The sequence below is a fragment of the Anomaloglossus baeobatrachus genome, chromosome 1 (genome assembly GCF_048569485.1).
Source record: "Anomaloglossus baeobatrachus isolate aAnoBae1 chromosome 1, aAnoBae1.hap1, whole genome shotgun sequence".
In the NCBI taxonomy this organism is placed as follows: domain Eukaryota; kingdom Metazoa; phylum Chordata; class Amphibia; order Anura; family Aromobatidae; genus Anomaloglossus; species Anomaloglossus baeobatrachus.
The window spans coordinates 814,843,450-814,868,715 of NC_134353.1; the positions used below are offsets into that span (position 1 = coordinate 814,843,450).

At 51.4% G+C, this 25,266-nt stretch overlaps 1 protein-coding gene across 1 annotated transcript in view; it reads left to right on the forward strand.

Moving 5' to 3' along the window:
• The window catches only part of CHD1 (chromodomain helicase DNA binding protein 1), a 295,481-nt gene that overhangs the window by 50,366 nt on the left and 219,849 nt on the right, over positions 1 to 25,266 (forward strand). The window contains exon 10 of the mRNA XM_075325063.1: positions 24,899 to 25,077. Within this exon, the coding sequence (XP_075181178.1) occupies positions 24,899 to 25,077 (179 nt within the window). The remainder of the gene's footprint in view (positions 1 to 24,898; positions 25,078 to 25,266) is intronic.

Below are 25,266 nucleotides of genomic sequence, written 5' to 3' on the forward strand. Positions count from 1 at the left end.
ATGCACTTCCTAGGGAAGATGGTAGCAGCAATGGAGGCAGTTCCTTTTGCGCAGTTTCATCTGCGTCCACTTCAATGGGACATTCTCCGCAAATGGGACAGGAAGTCGACGTCCCTCGACAGGAACGTCTCCCTTTCTCGGGCAGCCAAGGCTTCCCTTCAGTGGTGGCTTCTTCCCACTTCTCTGTCGAAGGGGAAATCCTTCCTGCCCCCATCCTGGGCTGTGGTCACGACGGACGCGAGCCTGTCAGGGTGGGGAGCGGTCTTTCTCCACCACAGGGCTCAGGGTACTTGGACTCAGCCAGAGTCCTCCCTTCAGATCAATGTTCTGGAGATAAGGGCAGTGTATCTTGCCCTAAAGGCGTTCCAGCCGTGGCTGGAAGGCAAGCAGATCCGAATTCAGTCGGACAACTCCACAGCGGTGGCATACATCAACCACCAAGGCGGAACACGCAGTCGGCAAGCCTTCCAGGAAGTCCGGCGGATTCTGCTATGGGTGGAAGCCACAGCCTCCACCATATCCGCAGTTCACATCCCGGGCGTAGAAAACTGGGAAGCAGACTTTCTCAGTCGCCAGGGCATGGACGCAGGGGAATGGTCCCTTCACCCGGACGTGTTTCAGGAGATCTGTTGCCGCTGGGGGATGCCGGACGTCGACCTAATGGCGTCCCGGCACAACAACAAGGTCCCGACATTCATGGCACGGTCTCAAGATCACAGAGCTCTGGCGGCAGACGCCTTAGTTCAGGATTGGTCGCAGTTTCAACTCCCTTATGTGTTTCCTCCTCTGGCACTGTTGCCCAGAGTGTTACGCAAGATCAGGTCCGACTGCCGCCGCGCCATCCTCGTCGCTCCAGACTGGCCGAGGAGGTCGTGGTACCCGGATCTGTGGCATCTCACGGTGGGCCAACCGTGGGCACTACCAGACCGACCAGACCTGCTGTCTCAAGGGCCGTTTTTCCATCTGAATTCTGCGGCCCTCAACCTGACTGTGTGGCCATTGAGTCCTGGATCCTAGCGTCTTCAGGGTTATCTCAAGAGGTCATTGCCACTATGAGACAGGCTAGGAAACCAACGTCCGCCAAGATCTACCACAGGACGTGGAGGATATTCTTATCTTGGTGCTCTGATCAGGGTTTTTCTCCCTGGCCATTTGCCTTGCCCACTTTTCTTTCCTTCCTTCAATCCGGATTGGAAAAAGGTTTGTCGCTCGGCTCCCTTAAGGGACAAGTCTCAGCGCTCTGTGTTTTTTCAGAAGCGCCTAGCCAGACTTCCACAGGTACGCACGTTCCTGCAGGGGGTTTGTCACATAGTCCCTCCTTACAAGCGGCCGTTAGAACCCTGGGATCTGAACAGGGTGCTGATGGCTCTTCAGAAACCACCTTTCGAGCCAATGAGGGATATTTCTCTCTCACGCCTTTCGCAGAAAGTGGCCTTCCTAGTAGCAGTCACTTCACTTCGGAGAGTGTCTGAGCTAGCAGCGCTGTCATGCAAAACCCCTTTCCTGGTGTTCCACCAGGACAAGGTGGTTCTGCGTCCGGTTCCGGAATTTCTCCCTAAGGTGGTATCCCCCTTTCATCTCAATCAGGACATCTCCTTACCCTCTTTTTGTCCTCATCCAGTTCACCAATGTGAAAGGGATTTGCACTTGTTAGATCTGGTGAGAGCACTCAGACTCTACATTTCTCGTACGGCGCCCCTGCGCCGCTCGGATGCACTCTTTGTCCTTGTCGCTGGCCAGCGTAAAGGGTCACAGGCTTCCAAATCAACCCTGGCTCGGTGGATCAAGGAACCAATTCTCGAAGCTTACCGATCTTCTGGGCTTCCGGTTCCCTCAGGGCTGAGGGCCCATTCTACCAGAGCCGTGGGTGCGTCCTGGGCTTTGCGGCACCAGGCTACGGCTCAGCAGGTGTGTCAGGCAGCTACCTGGTCGAGCCTGCACACTTTCACGAAACACTATCAGGTGCATACCTATGCTTCGGCAGATGCCAGCCTAGGTAGGCGAGTCCTTCAGGCGGCGGTTGCCCACCTGTAGGAAGTGGCCGTTTTACGGCTCTATTACGAGGTTTTACTTTACCCACCCAGGGACTGCTTTTGGACGTCCCAATTGTCTGGGTCTCCCAATGGAGCGACAAAGAAGAAGGGAATTTTGTTTACCGTAAATTCCTTTTCTTTGTCGCTCCATTGGGAGACCCAGACAATTGGGTGTATAGGCTATGCCTCCGGAGGCCGCACAAAGTATTACACTAAAAGTGTAAAGCCCCTCCCCTTCTGCCTATACACCCCCCGTGCTCCCACGGGCTCCTCAGTTTTTTGCTTTGTGCGAAGGAGGCAGACATGCACGCATAGCTCCACAGATTAGTCAGCAGCAGCTGCTGACTATGTCGGATGGAAGAAAAGTGGGCCCATATAGGGCCCCCAGCATGCTCCCTTCTCACCCCACTCTTGTCGGCGGTGTTGTTAAGGTTGAGGTATCCATTGCGGGTACGGAGGCTGGAGCCCACATACTGTTTTCCTTCCCCATCCCCCTTAGGGCTCTGGGTGAAGTGGGATCCTAACGGTCTCCAGGCACTGAGACCGTGCTCCATCCACAGCTCCTGAGGACCCTGCTGGATAGGAGCCGAGTATCGTTCAGGGACATGGCCCTGCTACTTTGAGGTACTCTGTGTCCCCGTGGGGACCGCGCACAGCAACACTCCAGCATTGCTGGGTGTGCTAGTGCACCGGGGACCGCGGCGCTGACCGCGTTTGTGCCATTATACACTGCAGCGTCGCTGAGTGTGTTTGTGTATAGGGACTACCGCGCTGACCGCCGCTGCCATGTTATTACTGAGGCGCGGCTGGGACTGTTAGTGCGCCGGGGACTCTGCGCCGGCCGCGCTTATACGGCGGCCGCGCTTATAACTCGAGTCCCCGGCTTTTGGGCCTAGTCTCTTTTTCTTCCCGCCCCCAGCCCTGCCAGTCAGGGGAAGGGCGGGACGCTGTACAGCACGGCAGCACTGAGGGCTGGAGCATGCTTTGCATACTCCACCCCCCTCACTGTGCACAGTGGGGCACCAGTTCCCGCACTTTCTGGGTCACGCCCACGGCTCCCTCCTCTCCTCAGGACGCCGGCAGCCATTCCTGTCAGCTCCTCGGACGCTGCAGAGGGGAGACAAACTCTGGGGGACCCAGGCAGGGATTCTGGTGGCCACACAACCGCTTTAAGCGGGCGGTAAGCAGCACCTGAGGTGCTGGCCCCACTTGTGCAGAAGTGTAATTATAGTTTATATGTTTACAGGCTATACTTTACACTGTATGGTGCACAGTTGATTTCTGGCTATATACCCTGTTGTGTTGCTCAAAGGAGACAACAACATGGCGCCCACAAGAAGCAGGGGTGCCAAAACACAGGCTTACTATGCTGCCTGCGCCGCATGTACAACCTCGCTACCGGCAGGTTCCACTGACCCTCATTGTGTGCATTGCTCGGCCCCTGTGGCACTTACTCAGCCGGAGCCTCTGCTAAGGGGGGCCCAGGGGGAACAACCAGCTAACACTGTCCAGGTGACAGGGACGGAGTTTGCAGTTTTTACTGACAGACTTTCTGAGACTATGGCTAAGATTCTAGAAGCTTTGCAGTCCAGACCGGTATCTCAGACCATGGGCACTGTGGAATCATTGCCCCCTGGTTCCCCTCAGTTGGAACAACAATGTTCCCCCGGGGTGTCTCATAGATCCCAGGGTGAGGTCTCTAACACGGACCGCAGTCCCAGACCGCCTAAGCGAGCTCGCTGGGAAATCCCCTCGACCTCATCACATTGTTCAGGGTCTCAGAGGGATGACTCTCTGTATGATGAAGCGGAAGTAGCTGATCAGGATTCTGATCCTGAGGCCGCTCTGAACCTTGATACTCCTGATGGTGACGCCATAGTGAATGATCTTATCGCGTCCATACATCAAATGCTGGATATTTCTCCCTCGGCTCCTCCAGCGGAGGAGTCAGCCTCTCAGCAGGAGAAATTCCGTTTCAGGTTCCCCAAGCGTACAACGAGTATGTTTCTGGATCACTCCGATTTCAGAGAGGCAGTCCAGAAACACCGAGTTTGTCCAGATAAGCGTTTTTCCAAGCGCCTTAAGGATACACGTTATCCCTTCCCCCCTGACGTGGTCAATGGCTGGACTCAGTGTCCCAAGGTGGATCCTCCAATCTCCAGACTGGCGGCTAGATCCTTAGTTGCAGTTGAAGATGGGGCTTCGCTCAAGGATGCCACTGACAGACAGATGGAGCTCTCGTTGAAATCCATCTATGAGGCTATCGGCGCGTCTTTTGCTCCAGCATTCGCAGCCGTATGGGCACTCCAAGCTATCTCAGCGGGTCAAGCGCAAATTGACGCACTCACACGTACGTCTGCGCCGCAAGTGGCGTCCATAACTTCTCAAACGTCGGCATTTGCGTCCTACGCTATTAATGCTGTCCTGGACTCTGCGAGCCGTACGGCGGTTGCAGCCGACAATTCGGTGGCAATACGCAGGGCCTTGTGGCTACGGGAATGGAAGGCAGATTCGGCTTCCAAAAAGTCCTTAACCGGTTTGCCATTTTCTGGCGACCGTTTGTTTGGTGAGAGACTGGATGAGATCATCAAACAATCCAAGGGAAAGGAAACATCCTTACCCCAGGCCAAACCAAAATTACCCCAACAGAGGAGGGGACAGTCGAGGTTTCGGTCCTTTCGGGGTGCGGGCAGGTCCCAATTCTCCTCGTACAAAAGGCCTCAGAAGGATCAGAGGAACTCCGATCCATGGCGGTCTAAGTCACGCCCTAAAAAGACCGCTGGAGGTGCCGCTACCAAGGCGGCTTCCTCATGACTTTCGGCCTCCTCACACCGCATCCTCGGTCGGTGGCAGGCTCTCCCGCTTTTCCGACATTTGGCTGCCACAGGTAAAAGACCGTTGGATGAGAGACATCCTGTCTCACGGTTACAGGATAGAGTTCAGCTCTCGTCCTCCGACTCGATTTTTCAGAACATCTCCGCCTCCCGAGCGAGCCGATGCTCTTCGGCAGGCGCTGGGCACTCTGAAGGCAGAAGGAGTGGTGGTCCCCGTTCCTCTTCAGCAACAGGGTCACGGTTTTTACTCCAACCTGTTTGTGGTTCCAAAGAAGGACGGGTCTTTCCGTCCTGTCCTGGACCTAAAACTGCTCAACAAACACGTAAAGACCAGGCGGTTCCGGATGGAATCCCTCCGCTCCGTCATCGCCTCAATGTCCCAAGGCGATTTCCTTGCATCGATCGATATCAAAGATGCTTATCTCCACGTACCGATTGCTCCAGAGCATCAGCGCTTCCTGCGCTTCGCCATAGGAGACGAACACCTTCAGTTCGTGGCACTGCCGTTCGGCCTGGCGACAGCCCCACGGGTTTTCACCAAGGTCATGGCTGCAGTAGTGGCGGTCCTCCACTCTCAGGGTCATTCGGTGATCCCTTACTTAGACGATCTGCTGGTCAAGGCTCCCTCTCAAGAGGCATGCCAGCACAGCCTCACCGCTACTCTGGAGACTCTCCAGAGTTTCGGGTGGATCATCAATTTTCCAAAGTCAAATCTGACACCGGCCCAATCGCTGACATATCTTGGCATGGAGTTTCATACCCTCTCAGCGATAGTGAAGCTTCCGCTGAACAAGCAGCGTTCACTACAGACGGGGGTGCAATCTCTCCTTCAGGGTCAGTCACACCCCTTGAGGCGCCTCATGCACTTCCTGGGGAAGATGGTGGCAGCAATGGAGGCAGTCCCTTTCGCGCAGTTTCACCTGCGTCCTCTTCAATGGGACATCCTACGCAAATGGGACAGGAAGCCGACGTCCCTCGACAGGAACGTCTCCCTCTCTCAGGCAACCAAAGCTTCCCTTCGGTGGTGGCTTCTTCCCACTTCATTATCGAAGGGGAAATCCTTCCTACCCCCATCCTGGGCAGTGGTCACGACGGACGCGAGTCTGTCAGGGTGGGGAGCAGTCTTTCTCCACCACAGGGCTCAGGGTACGTGGACTCAGCAAGAGTCCTCACTTCAGATCAATGTTCTGGAGATCAGGGCAGTGTATCTTGCCCTAAAAGCGTTCCAGCAGTGGCTGGAAGGCAAGCAGATCCGAATTCAGTCGGACAACTCCACAGCGGTGGCTTACATCAACCACCAAGGCGGAACACGCAGTCGGCAAGCCTTCCAGGAAGTCCGGCGGATTTTGATGTGGGTGGAAGCCACGGCCTCCACCATCTCCGCAGTTCACATCCCGGGCGTGGAAAACTGGGAAGCAGACTTTCTCAGTCGCCAGGGCATGGACGCAGGGGAATGGTCCCTGCACCCGGACGTGTTTCAGGAGATCTGTTGCCGCTGGGGGATGCCGGACGTCGACCTAATGGCGTCCCGGCACAACAACAAGGTCACGGCATTCATGGCACGATCTCACGATCACAGAGCTCTGGCGGCAGACGCCTTAGTTCAGGATTGGTCGCAGTTTCAACTCCCTTATGTGTTTCCTCCTCTGGCACTGTTGCCCAGAGTGTTACGCAAGATCAGGGCTGACTGCCGCCGCGCCATCCTCGTCGCTCCAGACTGGCCGAGGAGGTCGTGGTACCCGGATCTGTGGCATCTCACGGTGGGCCAACCGTGGGCACTACCAGACCGACCAGACTTGCTGTCTCAAGGGCCGTTTTTCCATCTGAATTCTGCGGCCCTCAACCTGACTGTGTGGCCATTGAGTCCTGGATCTTGGCGTCTTCAGGATTATCTCAAGAGGTCATTGCCACTATGAGACAGGCTAGGAAACCAACGTCCGCCAAGATCTACCACAGGACGTGGAAAATATTCCTGTCGTGGTGCTCTGCTCAGGGTTTTTCTCCCTGGCCATTTGCCTTGCCCACTTTTCTGTCCTTTCTTCAATCCGGATTGGAAAAGGGTTTGTCGCTCGGCTCCCTTAAGGGACAAGTCTCTGCGCTCTCTGTGTTTTTTCAGAAGCGCCTGGCCAGACTTCCACAGGTACGCACGTTCCTGCAGGGGGTTTGTCACATCGTCCCTCCTTACAAACGTCCGTTAGAACCCTGGGATCTGAACAGGGTGCTGATGGTTCTTCAGAAACCACCGTTCGAGCCAATGAGGGATATCTCTCTCGCACGCCTTTCGCAGAAAGTGGTTTTCCTAGTTGCAGTCACTTCACTTCGGAGAGTGTCTGAGCTAGCAGCGTTGTCATGCAAAGCCCCTTTCCTGGTGTTTCACCAGGACAAGGTGGTCCTGCGTCCGGTTCCGGAATTTCTCCCTAAGGTGGTATCCCCCTTTCATCTCAATCAGGATATCTCCTTACCCTCTTTTTGTCCTCATCCAGTTCACCAATGTGAAAAGGATTTGCACTTGTTAGATCTGGTGAGAGCACTCAGATTCTACATTTCTCGTACGGCGCCGCTCGGATGCACTCTTTGTCCTTGTCGCTGGCCAGCGTAAAGGGACACAAGCTTCCAAATCAACCCTGGCTCGGTGGATCAAGGAACCAATTCTCGAAGCTTATCGTTCCTCGGGGCTTCCGGTTCCCTCAGGGATGAAGGCCCATTCTACCAGGGCCGTGGGAGCGTCCTGGGCCTTGCGGCACCAGGCTACGGCTCAGCAGGTGTGTCAGGCAGCTACCTGGTCGAGCCTGCACACTTTCACGAAACACTATCAGGTGCATACCTATGCTTCGGCGGATGCCAGCCTAGGTAGGCGAGTCCTTCAGGCGGCGGTTGCCCACCTGTAGGACGGAGCCGTTACGGCTCTATTATGAGGTATTATTTACCCACCCAGGGACTGCTTTTGGACGTCCCAATTGTCTGGGTCTCCCAATGGAGCGACAAAGAAGAAGGGAATTTTGTTTACTTACCGTAAATTCCTTTTCTTCTAGCTCCAATTGGGAGACCCAGCACCCGCCCCTGTTTTTTTGTGTACACATGTTGTTCATGTTGAATGGTTTTAGTTCTCCGATATTCCTTCGGATTGAATTTACTTTAAACCAGTTTATAATTTTTTTCCTCCTTCTTGCTTTTGCACCAAAACTGAGGAGCCCGTGGGAGCACGGGGGGTGTATAGGCAGAAGGGGAGGGGCTTTACACTTTTAGTGTAATACTTTGTGCGGCCTCCGGAGGCATAGCCTATACACCTAATTGTCTGGGTCTCCCAATTGGAGCTAGAAGAAAAGGAATTTACAGTAAGTAAACAAAATTCCCTTCTTCTTCTAGCTCCAATTGGGAGACCCAGCACCCGCCCCTGTTCCCTTCGGGCTGTTGTTCTTTGTGTACACATGTTGTTCATGTTGAATGGTTTCAGTTCTCCGAAATTTCTTCGGATTGAATTTACTTTAAACCAATTTATAACTTTTCCTCCTTCTTGCTTTTGCACCAAAACTGAGGAGCCCGTGAGGCACGGGGGGTGTATAGGCAGAAGGGGAGGGGCTTTACACTTTTAAGTGTAATACTTTGTGTGGCCTCCGGAGGCAGAAGCTATACACCCAATTGTCTGGGTCTCCCAATTGGAGCTAGAAGAAATGGAATTTACGGTAAGTAAACAAAATTCCCTTCTTTTGTTTTTGAAACTTCCTGTTATTGACATCACTAGGTGTGTATTACCAGCGGTTTTTTTTTTGTTAGTTTCCGCCATGTAAATACACAAAAAATGCATGTGCGTATTTTACTGGTGAAATTTCTGCATCGAACGCACGTCTATATGGAAATTTCTCACAACACTCAGCGTACCGGCCACAGAAATTGACATACTGGGGCTCGGGAAAAAATGCACCATAGGTCAGTTTACACAATGTAAAAAAAAAAAGGAAAGTGCTCAGGAGATTTGTTAATCCCTTCCACTTTGCTTGTACTGTAAAACGCTTCATTTCTGTTTTCGCAAAAATAGCATAAAAAATGTGAGTACATGTCATCTTGGGCACATACATATTCCACTGTAGTATTGGCATACAATACAGTGTCTGTGGCATGCAAAGGGGTCCCAATAATTGTGATCTCCCAATATGATGTGAGCCTGACCTTTTGGTGTTTTTTATCTATTGCCCGTCACTGGAGTGGTTATGTGTCCAGAATGCCACTTGACCTGCATACTTTACAAGGTGCCTGTGCCTAGCCCTTGCTGCCTTTAGTGAGCAGCAGTAATGTTTTCCATCAAAAATCATACTTTTATTTATCAAATGAGTTACATAATGAATAGAAAATATAGTCCAGACATTGATGAGGTTAGAAATAATGATTTTTACTTGAAATAATAATTTTCTCATTCACACTTTGCTTTCGGCACAGAATGCTCCTTTGCAGCAATTCCAGCTTTGCAGACCTTTGGCATTCTAGCTGTTAATTTGCGGAGGTAATCTGGAGATATTTCACCCCATGCTTCCAGAAGCCCCTCCCACAAGTTGGATTGGCTTGATGGGCACTTTTTGCGTACAATACGGTCAAGCTGCTCCCACAACAGCTCAATTGGGTTGAGATCTGGTGACTGGGCTGGCCACTCCATTACAGATACAACACCAGCTGCCTGCTTCTTCCCTAAATAGTTCATGCATAATTTGAAGGTGTGCTTTGGGTCATTGTCCTATTCTAGGATGAAATTGGCTCCAATCAAGCGCTGTCCACAGGATATGGCATGGCGTTGCAAACTGGAGTGGTAGCCTTCCTTATTCAAAATCCCTTTTACATTGTACAAATCTTCCACTTTACCAGTACCAAAGCAACCCCAGACCATTATATTACCTCCACCATGTTTGACAGATGGTGTCAGGCACTCTTCCAGCATCTTTTCAGTTGTTCTGCACCTCACAAATGTTCTTCTGTGTGATCAAACACCTTAAACTTCGATTTATCTGTCCATAACACTTTTTTCCAATCTTCCTCTGTCCAATGTTGGTATTATTTTGCCCCTATTAATCTTTTCCTTTTCTTAGCCAGACTCAGCTATGTTGTTTTTTTTTTTGTTTTTTTTTTGCCACACTGCCCTGAAGGCCAGCATCCCGGAGTCGCCTCTTCACTGTAGACATTGACACTGGAGTTTTGTCAGTATTATATAATGAAGCTGCCAGTTGAGGACCTGTGAGTCGTTGGTTTCTCAAACTAGAGACTCTAATGTACTTGTCTTGTTGCTCAGTTGTGCAGCGGGGCCTCACACTTCTCTTTCTACTCTGGTTAGAGCCTGTTTGTGCTCTCCTCTGAAGGGGTTGTACACACCGTTGTAGGAAATCTTCAGTTTCTTGGCAATTTCTCGCATGGAATATCCTTCATTTCTAAGAACAAGAATAGACTGTCAGTTTCCCATGAAAGTTCTCTTTTTCTGGTCATTTTGAGAGTTTAATGGAATCAACAAATGTAATGCTCCAGATTCTCGACTAGCTCAAAGGAAGGTCAGTTGTATAGCTTCTTTAATCAGCAAAACTGTTTTCAGCTGTGCTAACATACTTGCACAAGGGTTTTGAAGGGATTTCTAAACATCCATTAGCCTTATAACACAGCAAACACTATGTACCATTACAACACTGGAGTGGTGGATGTTGGAAATAGGCCTCTATACACCTATGTAGATAATGCATTAAAAACCAGACGTTTGCAGCTAGAATAGTCATTTACCACATTAGCAATGTATAGAGAGTATTTCTGTTCAATTTAATGTTAAAGCTAACATTAAACTTCTTAAGCTTCATTGAAAAAAAATGTGCTTTTCTTTCAAAAATAAGGAAATATCTAAGTGACCCTAAACTTTTAAACTGTAGTGTATATATGTATATATGTTGCGTTATGCTCACATTGCTATTCCAGGCTCTTTTTTTTTTTTTTTTCCCTTAACTGTCTTCTCAATTTTTTTTTCTTCGGCGCTCCATTGGGAGACCCAGACAATTGGGTGTATAGCACTGCCTCCGGAGGCCACACAAAGCATTACACTAAAAAGTGTAAGGCCCCTCCCCTTCTGGCTATACACCCCCAGTGGGATCACTGGCTCACCAGTTTTCTGCTTTGTGCGAAGGAGGCACACATCCATGCATAAGCTCCACTGTTCAGTCAGCAGTAGCTGCTGACTATATCGGATGGAAGAAAAGAGGGCCCATACAGGGCCCCCAGCATGCTCCCTTCTCACCCCACTTGCGGTTTGTAAGGTTGAGGTACCTATTGCTGGTACGGAGGCTGGAGCCCACATGCTGTTTTCCTTCCCCATCCCCCTGAGGGGCTCTGAGGAAGTGGGATCTTTCCGGCCACCAAGCCCTGAGGCCGGGCTCCATCCACAGACCCATAGAACCTGCTGGATGTGGAGCGGGAGTGCCGTTCAGGGACAAGGCCCTGCAACTTTCAGGTACTCTGTGTCCCCGTATGGCAGGCCACGCACACTCCAGGCTTGCTGGGTGTGCTAGTGCGCCGGGGACTGTAGCGCTGTGCGCTGGGCTTATAGTCCCTGCAGATTACTGGGGGACTTTACGTGTGGGGACCGCCGCGCCGACCGCCCCTGGAGCGGCGGCGCAGCTGCGACTTGTAGTGCGCCGGGGACGCGCCGACCGCGCTTTTACGGCGGCGGCGCTTCTAACTTTAGTCCCCGGCTTTTGCGGCCTAGCGCCGCTTCGTTCCCGCCCCCACCCTGTCACTCAGGGACAGGGAGAGACGCTGTTCTATAGCAGCGCCGAGGGCTGGAGCCTTATTTGCATTCTCCAGCCCCCTTTACTAGACACAGTGGGCGCCGGGTTCCCGCTCTTGTCTCGGGCACGCCCTCGGCCCGCCCCTCTCCTCTGGACGCCGGCAGCCATTCCGGCACGCAGAGCGGGAAAACTGAGACACTGAGCTTACCAGTACAGGATTCCGGCGCCACACACCTGCTTTTGTGCGGGCGGTAAGCGGCAACTAAAGTGCTGACCCACTAATGCCGAAGTGTCCTGTTGTACTTTTGTACGGTCGCTATTCAGGATGCAGACCTAGAAACAGCAGCAAAAGATCAGAGGTGCTAAAGCACAGACTCTATATGCTGCTTGTCTTGCATGTGCTGCAGTGTCATGTGTCCTTTATGCTTGTATGCTTTACATTGCACTGTAAGGGCTATTCTTGGCTGTCTACCCGCCTAGATGGCTAGACAGCGGCAGCAAACAGCAATGGTGCTAAGGCACAAGCTTTCAATGCTGCTTGGATTGCATGTACTGCAGAGTTTATTTTCATGCTTGTACATTCACTGCATGTCGCTATTCTTGGCTAATGCTCCTTGATGACTAGACAACAGCAGCAGAAAAGCAAGGGTGCTAAGGCACAAGCTTTCAATGCTGCTTGGATTGCATGTGCTGCAGTGGTTATTTTCATGCTTGTATGCTATACATTCACTGTATGTCGCTTTTCCTGGCTAATGCTCCTGATTAACTAGACAACGGCAGCAGAAAAGCAAAGGTGCCAAGGCACAGGCTTTCTATGCTCCTTGTACTGCATGTGCTGAAGTGTTTATTGTACTTCATGCTTGTATGCTATACATTGCACTGTACGGTCGCTATTCTTGGCTAATGCTCCTAGATGGCTAGACAGCAACAGCAAAAAAAAAAAAAAAAAAAGCATGGGTGCCAAGGCACAGGCTTTCTATGCTGCTTGTACTGCATGCGACTGTTCCAGGACCCCCAGTGTGTGCAATTACTCAACGGGGTCTCTGCTACAGGTGGCCAAAAGAACCACCTGTGATCCCTGTCCAGGGACAGGGACGGAGTTGCAGTTTCCGCTGATATATTGTCTGTGGCTATGACTAACATCTTACAGACTTTGCAGTCCAGACAGACCTTGGGCAATGTTGATTCAATGCCCCTGGCCACCCTGATTTCGAAACAAATCATGGCTCCAGGAGGGTCCCATGCATCCCAGGGTGCAGGCTCTGACACGGACGACAGTCCCAGACGGCCTAAGCGAGCTCCCTAAGAACGGCCCTCGACTTCATCACAGTACTCTCTGTATGACGAGGCAGACGTAGCTGTTCAGGACTCTGATCCTGAGACCGCTCTCAATCCGGATACACCGGATGGTGACGCTATAGTGAATAATCTTATAGCGTCCATCAATGGAAGGTTGGGTATTTCTCCCTCAACTCCTCCAGTGGAGGGGTCAGCTTCACAGCAGAAGAAATCCCTATTTCGGTATCTCAAGCGTATATTGAGTACTTTTCTGGTCACTCTGACTCCAGAGAAGCAGTCCAGGAACATCACGCTTATCCCGATAAGCGTTTCTCCAACCGTATTGAAGATACGCGTTGTCTCTTCCCCCCTGACGTGCTCAAGCGCTCCAAGGGTGGATCCCCCAATCTCCAGGCTTGCGGCTAGATCTATAGTTGCAGTGGAAGATGGGACTTCACTTAAAGATGCCATTGGCAGACAGATAGCCCTATCGGCGGGTCGGTTGCCCCGGCATTCGCAGCCATAGAGGCACTCCAAGCTATTTCAGCTAGTATTGCGCAGAGGGACGCGGTCACATGTACATCTTGGCCGCAGTAGCGTCCTTCACCTCGCAATGTCGGCATTGCGACTCAAGCTGTTTATGCTGTCCTGGACTCTACGAGCCGTACGTCAGTGGCGTCCGCCAACTCCGTGTTGTTACGCTCCTAGTGTTAAGGGATTGGAGTAGATGCTGCTTCCACAAAAGTGCTTAACCAGATTGCCTTTATCTGGTGACAGACTGTTTCGTGAGCGGTTGGATTAAATCATTCAACTGTCCAAGGGTACGGATTCTTCCTTACCCCAGCTATCAAACAAGACCCATCAGGAGAAGGGACAGTCGAGGTTTCGGTCCTTCCCAGGCTCGGGCACGTCCCAATTGCCCTCGTCCAACAGGACTCAAAAGGCTCAGAGGGGCGCAGGTTCCTGGCGGGCTCAATCACGCCCGGAGAAGGCAGCCGGAGGAACCGCTACCAAGGCGGTTTCCTCATGACTTTCAGCCCTCTCTCTCCGCGTCCGCGGTCGGTGGCAGACTCCCCCGCTTTAGCGACATTTAACTGCCACAGGTCAATGGCCGGTGGGTGAGAAACAGTTTGTCGCAAAAACTTCCTCACCGGCCGAGCCGAGGCTCTTCTGCAGGCAGTAGGAGTCGTAATCCCGGTTCCTCCTCAGGAACAAGAGACACTTTTTACTCCGATCTGGTCGGGGTGACAAAATAGGACGACTCCTTCCGTTCCGTTCTGGACCTTAAACTGCTCAACAAGCACGTGAAAACCAGGCGGTTCCGGATGTAACCCTCCGCTCCGTCATTGCCTCAATGTCTCAAGGAGATTTCCTAGCATCAATAGACATCAGGATGCTTATCTCCACGTGCCGATTGCTCCAGAGCACCGGCGTTTGCTACGATTCGTTATTGAAGACAAGCATCTTCGGTTCGTAGCCCTACCCTTCGTTCTGGCGACAGCCCCACGGGTTTTCACCAAGTTCATGGCAGCAGTGGGACCACTCCCGCACTCTCAGGATCACCCTGTGATCCCTTACTTAGACCATCTACTTGTCAAGGCACTCTTTTACGAGGCATGCCAACACAGCCTGAACATGGCGCTGGAGACTTCCCAGAGTTTCGGGTGGGTCCTCAACTTTTCAAAGTTAGACCCAATCGCTGGCATATCTTAGCTTGGGGTTTCACACTCCCTCAGCGATGGTGAAGCTTCCACTGGACAAACAGCGGTCACTACAGACGGGGGTGCAGTCTCTCCTTCAAGGAGACACCTCATCCAGAGGCAGTCCCTTTCACGCAGTTTCATCTGCGTCCACTTCAATAGAACATTCTTCGCTAATGGGAGGGGAAGTCGATGTCCCTACACAGGAACGTCCCCCTTTCTCAGACGATCAAGGACTCTCTTCAGAGGAGTCCACTCTTCAGATCAATTGTCTGGAGCTCTGGGCAGTGCATATGGCACTGCAAGACTTCCTGCAGTGGCTGGAAGGCAAACAGATCCGAATTCAGTCGGACAATCCACAGCGGTGGCATACATCAACCACCAAGGCGGACTACGCAGTCGGCGAGCCTCCCAGGAAGTCCGCCGGATTCTGCTAGGGGTGGAAGACAGAGCATACACCATATCCGCAGTTCACATCCCGGGCGTAGAAATCTGGGAAGCAGACTTCCTCAGTCACCAGGGCGTGGACGCAGGAGAATGGTCTCTGCACCCGGACGGGTTTCACGAATCGGCACAACAGCAAGGTCCCGGTTTTCATGACGATCAAAGAGCTCTGGCGACAGGCATCTCACGGTCGGTCAACCGTGGGCACTACCAGACCGGCCAGACTTACTGTCCCAAGGGCCGTTTTTTCCATCTGAATTCTACGGCCCTGAACCTACTGTGTGGCCATTGCGTCCTAGATCCCAGTGTCCTCAGGATTATCCCACGGGGTCGTTGCCACCATGAGACAGGCTATGAAGCCCACGTCTGCTAAGATCTACCACGGAAGTGGAAGATTTTCTTTTACTGGTGCTCTGTACAAGGAGTGTCCCCCTGGCCATTGGCATTGCCTACTTTTCTTTCCTTCCTGCAATCTGGGTTGGAAAAGGGCTTGTCGCTCGGCTCCCTTAAAGGGCAAGTCTCGGCGCTATTGGTGTTTTTTTCAGAAGCGTCTAGCACGACGTCCGCAGGTACGCACGTTCCTGCAGGGGGTTTGGTCATATCGTCCCCCCGTACGAGCGGCCGTTAGATCCATGGGATCTGAACAGGGTACTAGTTGCTCTCCAGAAGCCGCCTTTCGAGTCTCTGACGGATGTTTCACTCTCTCGACTATCACGGAAAGTGGCCTTTCTGGTAGCGATCACGTCTCTTGGGAGAGTGTCTGAGCTAGCAGCGCTGTCATCCAAGGCTCCCTTCCTGGTGGTCCACCAGGACAAGGTAGTGCTGCGCCCCATTCAGGAGTTTCTCCCTAAGGTAGTATCCTCGTTTCATATTAATCAGGATATCTCCTTACCTTCTTTTTGTCCTCATCCGGTTCACCGGTATGAAAAGGATTTACATTTGTTAGATCTGGTGAGAGCACTCAGAATCTACATTTCCCGCACGGCGCCCCTGCGCCGCTCTGATGCACTCTTTGTCCTTGTCGCTGGCCAGCGCAAGGGGTCGCAGGCTTCCAAAGCCACCCTGGCTCGATGGATCAAAGAACCAATTCTTGAAGCCTACCGTTCTGCTGGGCTTCCGGTTCCATCAGGGCTGAAGGCCCATTCTACCAGAGCCGTGGGTGCGTCCTGGGCATTACGACACCAGGCTACGGCTCAACAGGTGTGCCAGGCAGCTACCTGGTCGAGTCTGCACACTTTCACCATACATTATCAGGTGCATACCTATGCTTCGGCGGACGCCAGCCTAGGTAGAAGAGTCCTGCAGGCGGCAGTTGCCTCCCCGTAGGGGAGGGCTGTCTTTGCAGCTCTAACATGAGGTATTTCTTTACCCACCCAGGGACAGCTTTTGGACGTCCCAATCGTCTGGGTCTCCCAATGGAGCGCCGAAGAAGAAGGGAATTTTGTTACTTACCGTAAATTCCTTTTCTTCTCGCTCCTATTGGGAGACCCAGCACCCGCCCTGTTGTCCTTCGGGATTTTTGGTTGTTTTTCGGGTACACATGTTGTTCATGTTGAATGGTTTTTCAGTTCTCCGACGTTACTTCGGAGTGAATTTGTTTAAACCAGTTATTGGCTTTCCTCCTTCTTGCTTTTGCACTAAAACTGGTGAGCCAGTGATCCCACTGGGGGTGTATAGCCAGAAGGGGAGGGGCCTTACACTTTTTAGTGTAATGCTTTGTGTGGCCTCCGGAGGCAGTGCTATACACCCAATCTATGGGGAGATAAGGTATGCAACACCAGTGACTATGTAAGGGGAATACATGGAATAGCAGAAACTGCTGTGTGAATACTGACTTGAAAAATCCAATAGCTACATGTAAGAGTGAAAATGTGAAAAATGGAATCTGCATTACTGCCATGAACATATGAATAAAGAGAAATTTAGCTACTGAATTGATCAATGCAATAGAGCCCCAACACTACGCCAAAGTATTTCTCTACGTTGGGGTCCCTAGCTTGTGTGTGTCCTCTCATGCAGTTAAAAAACTTACCGTGTATGGGAAGCTGAGACCCAGGCTATATATGCGTATGATATGGATTGGCAATAGGTGTGTGGGGAGGGTTCACAAACGAAAAACTACTAACAATAAGGAATAACGTTTGGAACACCATTCTAAGTCTGAACTGGGTGCAAAAACCTAAAAAAACATCACTATGGGGAGATAAGGTATGCAACACCAGTGACTATGTAAGGGGAATACATGGAATAGCAGAAACTGCTGTGTGAATACTGACTTGAAAAATCCAATAGCTACATGTAAGAGTGAAAATGTGAAAAATGGAATCTGCATTACTGCCATGAACATATGAATAAAGAGAAATTTAGCTACTGAATTGATCAATGCAATAGAGCCCCAACACTACGCCAAAGTATTTCTCTACGTTGGGGTCCCTAGCTTGTGTGCATACCTTATCTCCCCATAGTGATGTTTTTTTAGGTTTTTGCACCCAGTTCAGACTTAGAATGGTGTTCCAAACGTTATTCCTTATTGTTAGTAGTTTTTCGTTTGTGAACCCTCCCCACACACCTATTGCCAATCCATATCATACGCATATATAGCCTGGGTCTCAGCTTCCCATACACGGTAAGTTTTTTAACTGCATGAGAGGACACACACAAGCTAGGGACCCCAACGTAGAGAAATACTTTGGCGTAGTGTTGGGGCTCTATTGCATTGATCAATTCAGTAGCTAAATTTCTCTTTATTCATATGTTCATGGCAGTAATGCAGATTCCATTTTTCACATTTTCACTCTTACATGTAGCTATTGGATTTTTCAAGTCAGTATTCACACAGCAGTTTCTGCTATTCCATGTATTCCCCTTACATAGTCACTGGTGTTGCATACCTTATCTCCCCATAGTGATGTTTTTTTAGGTTTTTGCACCCAGTTCAGACTTAGAATGGTGTTCCAAACGTTATTCCTTATTGTTAGTAGTTTTTCGTTTGTGAACCCTCCCCACACACCTATTGCCAATCCATATCATACGCATATATAGCCTGGGTCTCAGCTTCCCATACACGGTAAGTTTTTTAACTGCATGAGAGGACACACACAAGCTAGGGACCCCAACGTAGAGAAATACTTTGGCGTAGTGTTGGGGCTCTATTGCATTGATCAATTCAGTAGCTAAATTTCTCTTTATTCATATGTTCATGGCAGTAATGCAGATTCCATTTTTCACATTTTCACTCTTACATGTAGCTATTGGATTTTTCAAGTCAGTATTCACACAGCAGTTTCTGCTATTCCATGTATTCCCCTTACATAGTCACTGGTGTTGCATACCTTATCTCCCCATAGTGATGTTTTTTTAGGTTTTTGCACCCAGTTCAGACTTAGAATGGTGTTCCAAACGTTATTCCTTACTATACACCCAATCGTCTGGGTCTCCCAATAGGAGCTAGAAGAAAAGGAATTTACGGTAAGTAACAAAATTCCCTTCTTTTAAATCAATTATCAATTATCTTTATTAAATATTTTTCTTTATCGTTGCTTTGGGAGACCCAGACCATGGGTGTTTAGCTTCTGCCTCCGGAGGACACACAAAGTACTACACTTAAAAGTGTAGCTCCTCCCTCTGAGCTTATACACCCCCTGGTGAGCAGACCCAGCCAGTTTATCGCTTTGTGTCAGGAGGCATACATCCACACATGCATTCTCATCTGATTTGTTTGATTTTTGGAAAGAGTTTGAAGAAAAGCCGGTCCACGTCTGGACTCCCGGCATGTCCCTTCTCACCCCACTGTGTTGGCGGTGTTGTTAAGGTTGATTTCCAAGGCTGGAGCCTTACATGCCGCGCTCTTTCACCATCCCTCATGGGCTCTGGCTTGAAGTGGGAGCCAGCACGGTCTCCATGCCTAGCATGAGACCGGTCTCCATCCGCAGCCCTTCAGGACCCTGCTGGACCGGAGCACTCATCCCCAGGGACCTGGCCCTGCGTCTCGGCAGCTAAGTACCTGAGACGTTTATGTATGGGGGTCCCTGTGCTTTGATGTTTGGGGAGAGTGTGTTTGCTGTGTTTTTTGACATTTCCGGCGGGTTCTCTAGCTGTCGCACGAGAACCGCGCCGATGGTGCCTGCTCGTCGGCTTCGCCGCTCAAATTTAGGCCCCAGCTTCGCCGGAGGCCTAGTTTCTGTTTCACTGCCCTCGCATGTTACTCATGCAGAGGGACAGGCTCGGCTCCGCCCGGCGGCCGTTTTGCACAGGGGAGGGACACTCCCCACTGCTGTGCGTGTCTCCTCCCCTGTAGGTTTCTATGGCCCTCCAGATCCCGCTCTTCAGAGAAAAGTCCCGCCCCCTCTCTTCGCTCCGGCGGCCATTTTCTCAGAGATTCACTCAGACGTTGGTCTGCGCTCTGCATCCCTGCTGGGTGCTGTGTTTGGAGGTCCGGGCTTTGGGATCTGGAGGGCGCACAACACCGCTTCAGCGGTCTGGTAAGCCACAACCTCTGGTTGTGGACCTCTGTATATACTCTCTGGGGTTCATTCTCTTGCAGAGCCCCCACTCCAGCAGCATGTCTCACACGAGGAGCAAGGCTCCAAAGCTTTATTCAGTATGCACTGCATGTAAGCTCCTGCTGCCTGAACCGAGCATCTATCCACATTGTGATGCCTGCTCTAACCTGGCGGTGCCACAGCCTGGAGTCTCACCCCCAGTGGTCTCTCAGGCTGCTCCTGCTCCTGTGGCTGAGCCCCCCGGCTTGGGTAGAATCCTTTTCTAGGTCTATCTCCCAGTCTTTTGCTGAGTCCATGGGACTTCTGTCCAGGACTTTGCTGAACATGCATCAGCCCCCTTCACAGGGTGCCTCTGCTGCTAGGGGTCTCTCAGGACCGGAGCTCACAGAGGATTCATCATCTGGTCCCAGACCCCGTCCTCCTAAGAAGCAGGGTTCCCTCTCCTTCCTCGTCCTGCGGCTCTGATTCAGGAGCTGACTCGCAGGATGAGGAGGATGCCTTTACGGGGGGCTCGGAGGTTAACTCCATGTACCCCATTGATCTATCTGAAAGTGACTCTGATGTTAGTGATTTGATTGCTTCCATTAATTCTGTACTGGATCTCAATCCGCCAGTATCAGAGGAGCAACCCTCTCTGGCAGAAAAGCACCAGTTTACCTCGCCTAAGAGAGCAAAGAGTGTGTTCTTTAACCACTCCAGTTTTCAGGCCGCTGTGACCAAGCCCAGGGCCTGTCCTGACAAACGCTTCCCAAAGCGTGGTTCTGATGACCGCTTTCCCTTTCCACCTGAGGTGGTCAAGGAGTGGGCTCATTCCCCAAAGGTAGACCCCCCCGGTGTCTAGACTCTCAGCCCGGACCGTTGTATCGGTGGCTGATGGCACCTCCCTTAAGGATTCCACTGACCGCCAGATTGACCTTCTGGCCAAATCCGTATATGAAGCGGCGGGGGCCTCGTTCTCCCCGACTTTTGCAGCAGTGTGGGCTCTCAAAGCCATCTCTGCTTCTCTAGAGGGGATGCATTCCCTCGCCAGGGAATCTATGCCCGAAATGGTTGCCTTAACTTCCCAAGCTTCAGCTTTTTCATCCTATGCCATGTCTGCCATGCTGGAGGCTTCTCACCGCACTGCGGTGGCTTCGGCTAATTCCCTCGCTATCCGCAGGATCTTGTGGCTTCGAGAGTGGAAGGCAGATGCTTCTTCAAAGAAGTACCTTGCTGGGCTCCCTTTTGCTGGGTCCCGGCTGTTCGGAGAACAACTGCATGAAATTATAAAGGAAGCTACTGGCGGGAATTGTACTTCCATGCCACAAACCAAACCCAGGAAACCTTTCCAGGGTAGGAATCAGTCGAGGTTTCGCTCCTTTCGTTCCTCCAACTGGTCGTCCTCTAAGCCCTCGGCCTCGTCCACTAACTCAGCCAAGGACCAGAAATCCAACTGGCGCCCAAAAGCGCGTCCACAGAAGACCGCAGGAGGTGCTGCCGCTAAGGCAGCCTCCTCTTGACTATCTATCCGCACCAGCAACGTCCTTAGTCAGTGGCAGGCTCTCCCACTTTGGCGACGCGTGGTTTCAACACGTCTCCGATCAGTGGGTGAGGGATATCATCTCCCACGGCTACAGGATAGAATTCTCTTCCAGCCCGCCAAACAGATTTTTTTCTGTCAACTCCCCCCTGCTCCAAGGCCGCCGCCTTCTCACAGGCCGTGGCATCCTTGCAGGCCAACGGAGTAATTGTACCGGTTCCCGCCCGGGAACGGTTCAGAGGTTTCTACTCAAATCTCTTCCTAGTCCCCAAAAAGGACGATTCCTTCCGGCCCATCCTGGATCTCAAGCTTCTCAACAAGCATGTTCAGGTGCGGCACTTTCGCATGGAGTCTCTGCGATCAGTCATTGCTTCAATGACCCAAGGGGATTTCCTGGCATCCATCGACATCAGAGATGCCTATCTGCATGTGCCAATTGCAGTTTCACACCAGCGTTGGCTACGTTTTGCAATCGGAGAAGATCATTTCCAATTCGTGGCTCTCCCCTTCGGGTTGGCCACAACTCCTCGGGTATTCACCAAGGTCATGGCAGCAGTGATTGCTGTCCTGCACCTACAGGGGTTGGCAGTGATCCCTTACCTGGACGACCTTCTAGTCAAGGCTTCATCCAGCGTGGACTGTCAGCAGAGTGTCTCGCTCACTCTCGCCACTCTAGCCCAATTCGGGTGGCTTGTCAATCTTCCCAAATCCACTCTGACTCCGACCCAGAGTCTCACGTACCTAGGGATGCAGTTCGAGACTTTGCCGGCACTTGTGAAGTTGCCCTTAGTCAAACAGCAGTCCCTCCAACTGGCGGTGCGCTCTCTGCTGAGGCCCCGCCGTTATTCCCTCAGGCGCCTGATGCAGGTGCTGGGTCAAATGGTGGCGTCAATGGCGGCTGTTCCCTTTGCCCAGTTCCATCTGCGTCCCCTGCAGCTGAACATTCTCCGCTGTTGGGACAAGCGGCCTTCCTCCTTGCACAGGTTAGTGGCTCTGTCGCCACAGACCAGGAGCTCTCTTCAGTGGTGGCTTCGGCCCCTCTCTCTGTCCCAGGGGCGCTCCTTCCTGACCCCGTCCTGGGTGATCCTCACCACGGATGCCAGTCTATCCGGCTGGGGAGCGGTATGTCTCCTCCACCGAGCGCAGGGCACTTGGACTCCGTCCGAGTCAGCCCTTTCGATCAATGTGCTGGAAACCAGAGCCGTGCTTCTGGCTCTCCTAGCTTTTCACCACCTGTTGGCGGGCAGGCACATCCGAGTCCAGTCAGACAACGCGACAGCGGTTGCCTTCATCAATCACCAAGGCAGGACACGCAGCCGCCTGGCAATGTTGGAGGTACAACGCATCCTTCAATGGGCGGAGGACTCCAAGTCCACCATATCCGCAGTCCACATCCCAGGCGTGGAAAACTGGGAGGCAGATTATCTCAGCCGTCAAACCGTGGACAGTGGCGAGTGGTCCCTGCACCCGGCAGTGTTTCAGTCAATCTGCCGCAAATGGGGCACTCCGGACGTGGACCTAATGGCATCCCGTCACAACAACAAAGTTCCTGTTTACGTGGCTCGCTCCCACGATCCTCAGGCCTTTGCAGCGGACGCTCTGGTTCAAGACTGGTCCCAGTTTCGTCTGTCCTACGTGTTTCCCCCTCTAGCTCTCTTGCCCAGAGTCCTGCGCAAGATCAGAATGGAGGGCCGTCGAGTCATCCTCATTGCTCCGGACTGGCCCAGGCGAGCTTGGTACCCAGACCTGCTCCATCTGTCCGTAGAGGTGCCGTGGCATCTCCCGGACCGTCCAGACCTTCTCTCACAAGGTCCGTTTTTCCGCCTGAATTCTGCGGCTCTCAAATTGACGGCGTGGCTCTTGAGTCCTGGATCTTGACGGCTTCTGGTATTCCTCCGGAAGTCATCTCCACTATGACTCGGGCCCGTAAGTCTTCCTCCGTCAAGATCTATCACAGGACTTGGAAAATTTTCCTGTCCTGGTGTCGCTCTTCCGGCCATCCTCCTTGGCCATTCTCTTTGCCGACCCTTCTGTACTTTCTACAGTCCGGTCTGCAGCTAGGACTGTCCCTCAACTCTCTCAAGGGACAAGTCTCAGCTCTGTTCCAGCGGCGTCTCGCCCGGCTGGCTCAGGTCCGCACCTTCATGCAGGGCGCGTCTCACATCATTCCGCCTTACTGGCGGCCCTTGGATCTCTGGGACCTTAATTTGGTTCTCACGGTTTTGCAGAAACCCCCCTTTGAGCCTCTTGGGGAGGTTTCTTTGTTTCGTCTTTCACAGAAAGTGGCCTTTCTAGTGGCCATAACTTCCCTCAGGAGAGTCTCCGATTTGGCTGCGCTCTCTTCGGAGTCACCTTTTTTGTTTTTTCATCAAGACAAGGAGGTTCTCCGTCCGACTCCGGACTTTCTTCCTAAGGTGGTCTCTCCTTTCCACCTTAACCAGGACATTACCCTACCTTCCTTTTGTCCGGCTCCTGTTCATCGCTTTGAAAAAGCGTTGCATACTCTGGATCTGGTGCGTGCTCTCCGGATCTATGTGTCTCGCACCGCTGCTCTTAGGCGGTGCACCTCTCTTTTTGTTCTAACCACAGGCCGGCGCAAGGGCCTCTCTGCTTCTAAGCCGACCTTAGCCCGTTGGATTAGGTCGACCATTTCGGACGCCTACCAGTGTTCTCAGGTGCCTCCCCCGCCGGGGATCAAGGCACATTCGACCAGAGCTGTCGGTGCCTCTTGGGCTTTCAGGCACCAGGCTACGGCTCAACAAGTCTGTCAGGCTGCCACTTGGACTAGCCTGCATACCTTTTCAAAGCATTACCAAGTGCATGCTCATGCTTCGGCAGATGCGAGCTTGGGCAGACGCATCCTTCAGGCGGCTGTCGCCCATTTGTGAAGTTAGGTTCTGCCTACTTCTTAGTTTTTTCTGTTTATTTCCCACCCAGGGACTGCTTTGAGACGTCCCATGGTCTGGGTCTCCCAAAGGAACGATAAAGAAAAAAAAGGATTTTGTTTACTTGCTGTAAATTCTTTTTCTTATAGTTCCGTATTGGGAGACCCAGCTCCCTCCCTGTTGTCTGTTGGCAATTTCTTGTTCCGCGTGTTATCACCGGCTGTTGTCGTGGACAGAGTCTCCGGTTGTTCCGGCTCTTGCTCTGTTTTACTTGTGGGTGGCTATTCTCCTTCAGCTTTTGCACTAAACTGGCTGGGTCTGCTCACCAGGGGGTGTATAAGCTCAGAGAGAGGAGCTACACTTTTAAGTGTAGTACTTTGTGTGTCCTCCGGAGGCAGAAGCTAAACACCCAATGTCTGGGTCTCCCAATACGGAACTATAAGAACAAGAATTTACGGTAAGTAAACAAAATTCTCTTTTTTACATACAAATTTAAGACATACACCTTATACATTACACCGAAACAAGCAAGAACAGAACAAAGCTTGTTCAGCACTTCCTTCTCAATGTAATCCGATCTGATGACATGGAAAGCTTAGCATCTGTCACTTTTGCTGTCAAATTGGAAGCTACAAGTCTTTCAATGAAAAGTCCTTCAGGCAAAGAATCTGCCGCATGCAGGTGTGCGCAGGGCCATAAGCTTACAACGTCCTAATAGGTGCGATTGTCTGTCCCCTGTATCGCTCTGTAGAAAAGGTTGGGAAATGTTTTGTCAGATCTTCACTTCTCCATTGTAATGTGCCATGGAATATGTTGGAGTGAAATAATGTAAAACAGCAAAAGTGAATTTAGTCCTTGTGATCTTCAGTGTTATCAGTGTTTTTATTATTCCTCCATAGCTATAAAGTGTAGATATTTCAAGCTCTGAATAATTAATTACGTATATTTTTCTTCCAGCGCATTCCAATCAGAAATCTGCGGCCGGATACCCAGATTATTTTTGCAAGTGGCAGGGGCTTCCATATTCAGAATGCAGTTGGGAAGATGGCGCACTTATTGCTAAAAAATTTCAGTCTCACATCGATGAATACTTCAGTAGAAATCAGTCCAAAACCATCCCTTTTAAGGAATGTAAGGTAAGACTTGATGGACGCAGAGGGGGAAATTGATCATTCTTTTACACCTGAAGACTTTTTTTTTTATTCCCGCTTTGTCACTATTCAAAAAGTGGATGCAACTAACTCAAAAGGGCAGAGCTAGTCACTGTCAGATTTTCAATAATTCAATAATAAGCCCTGACTATATGTTGCTACTAGAGCAATATA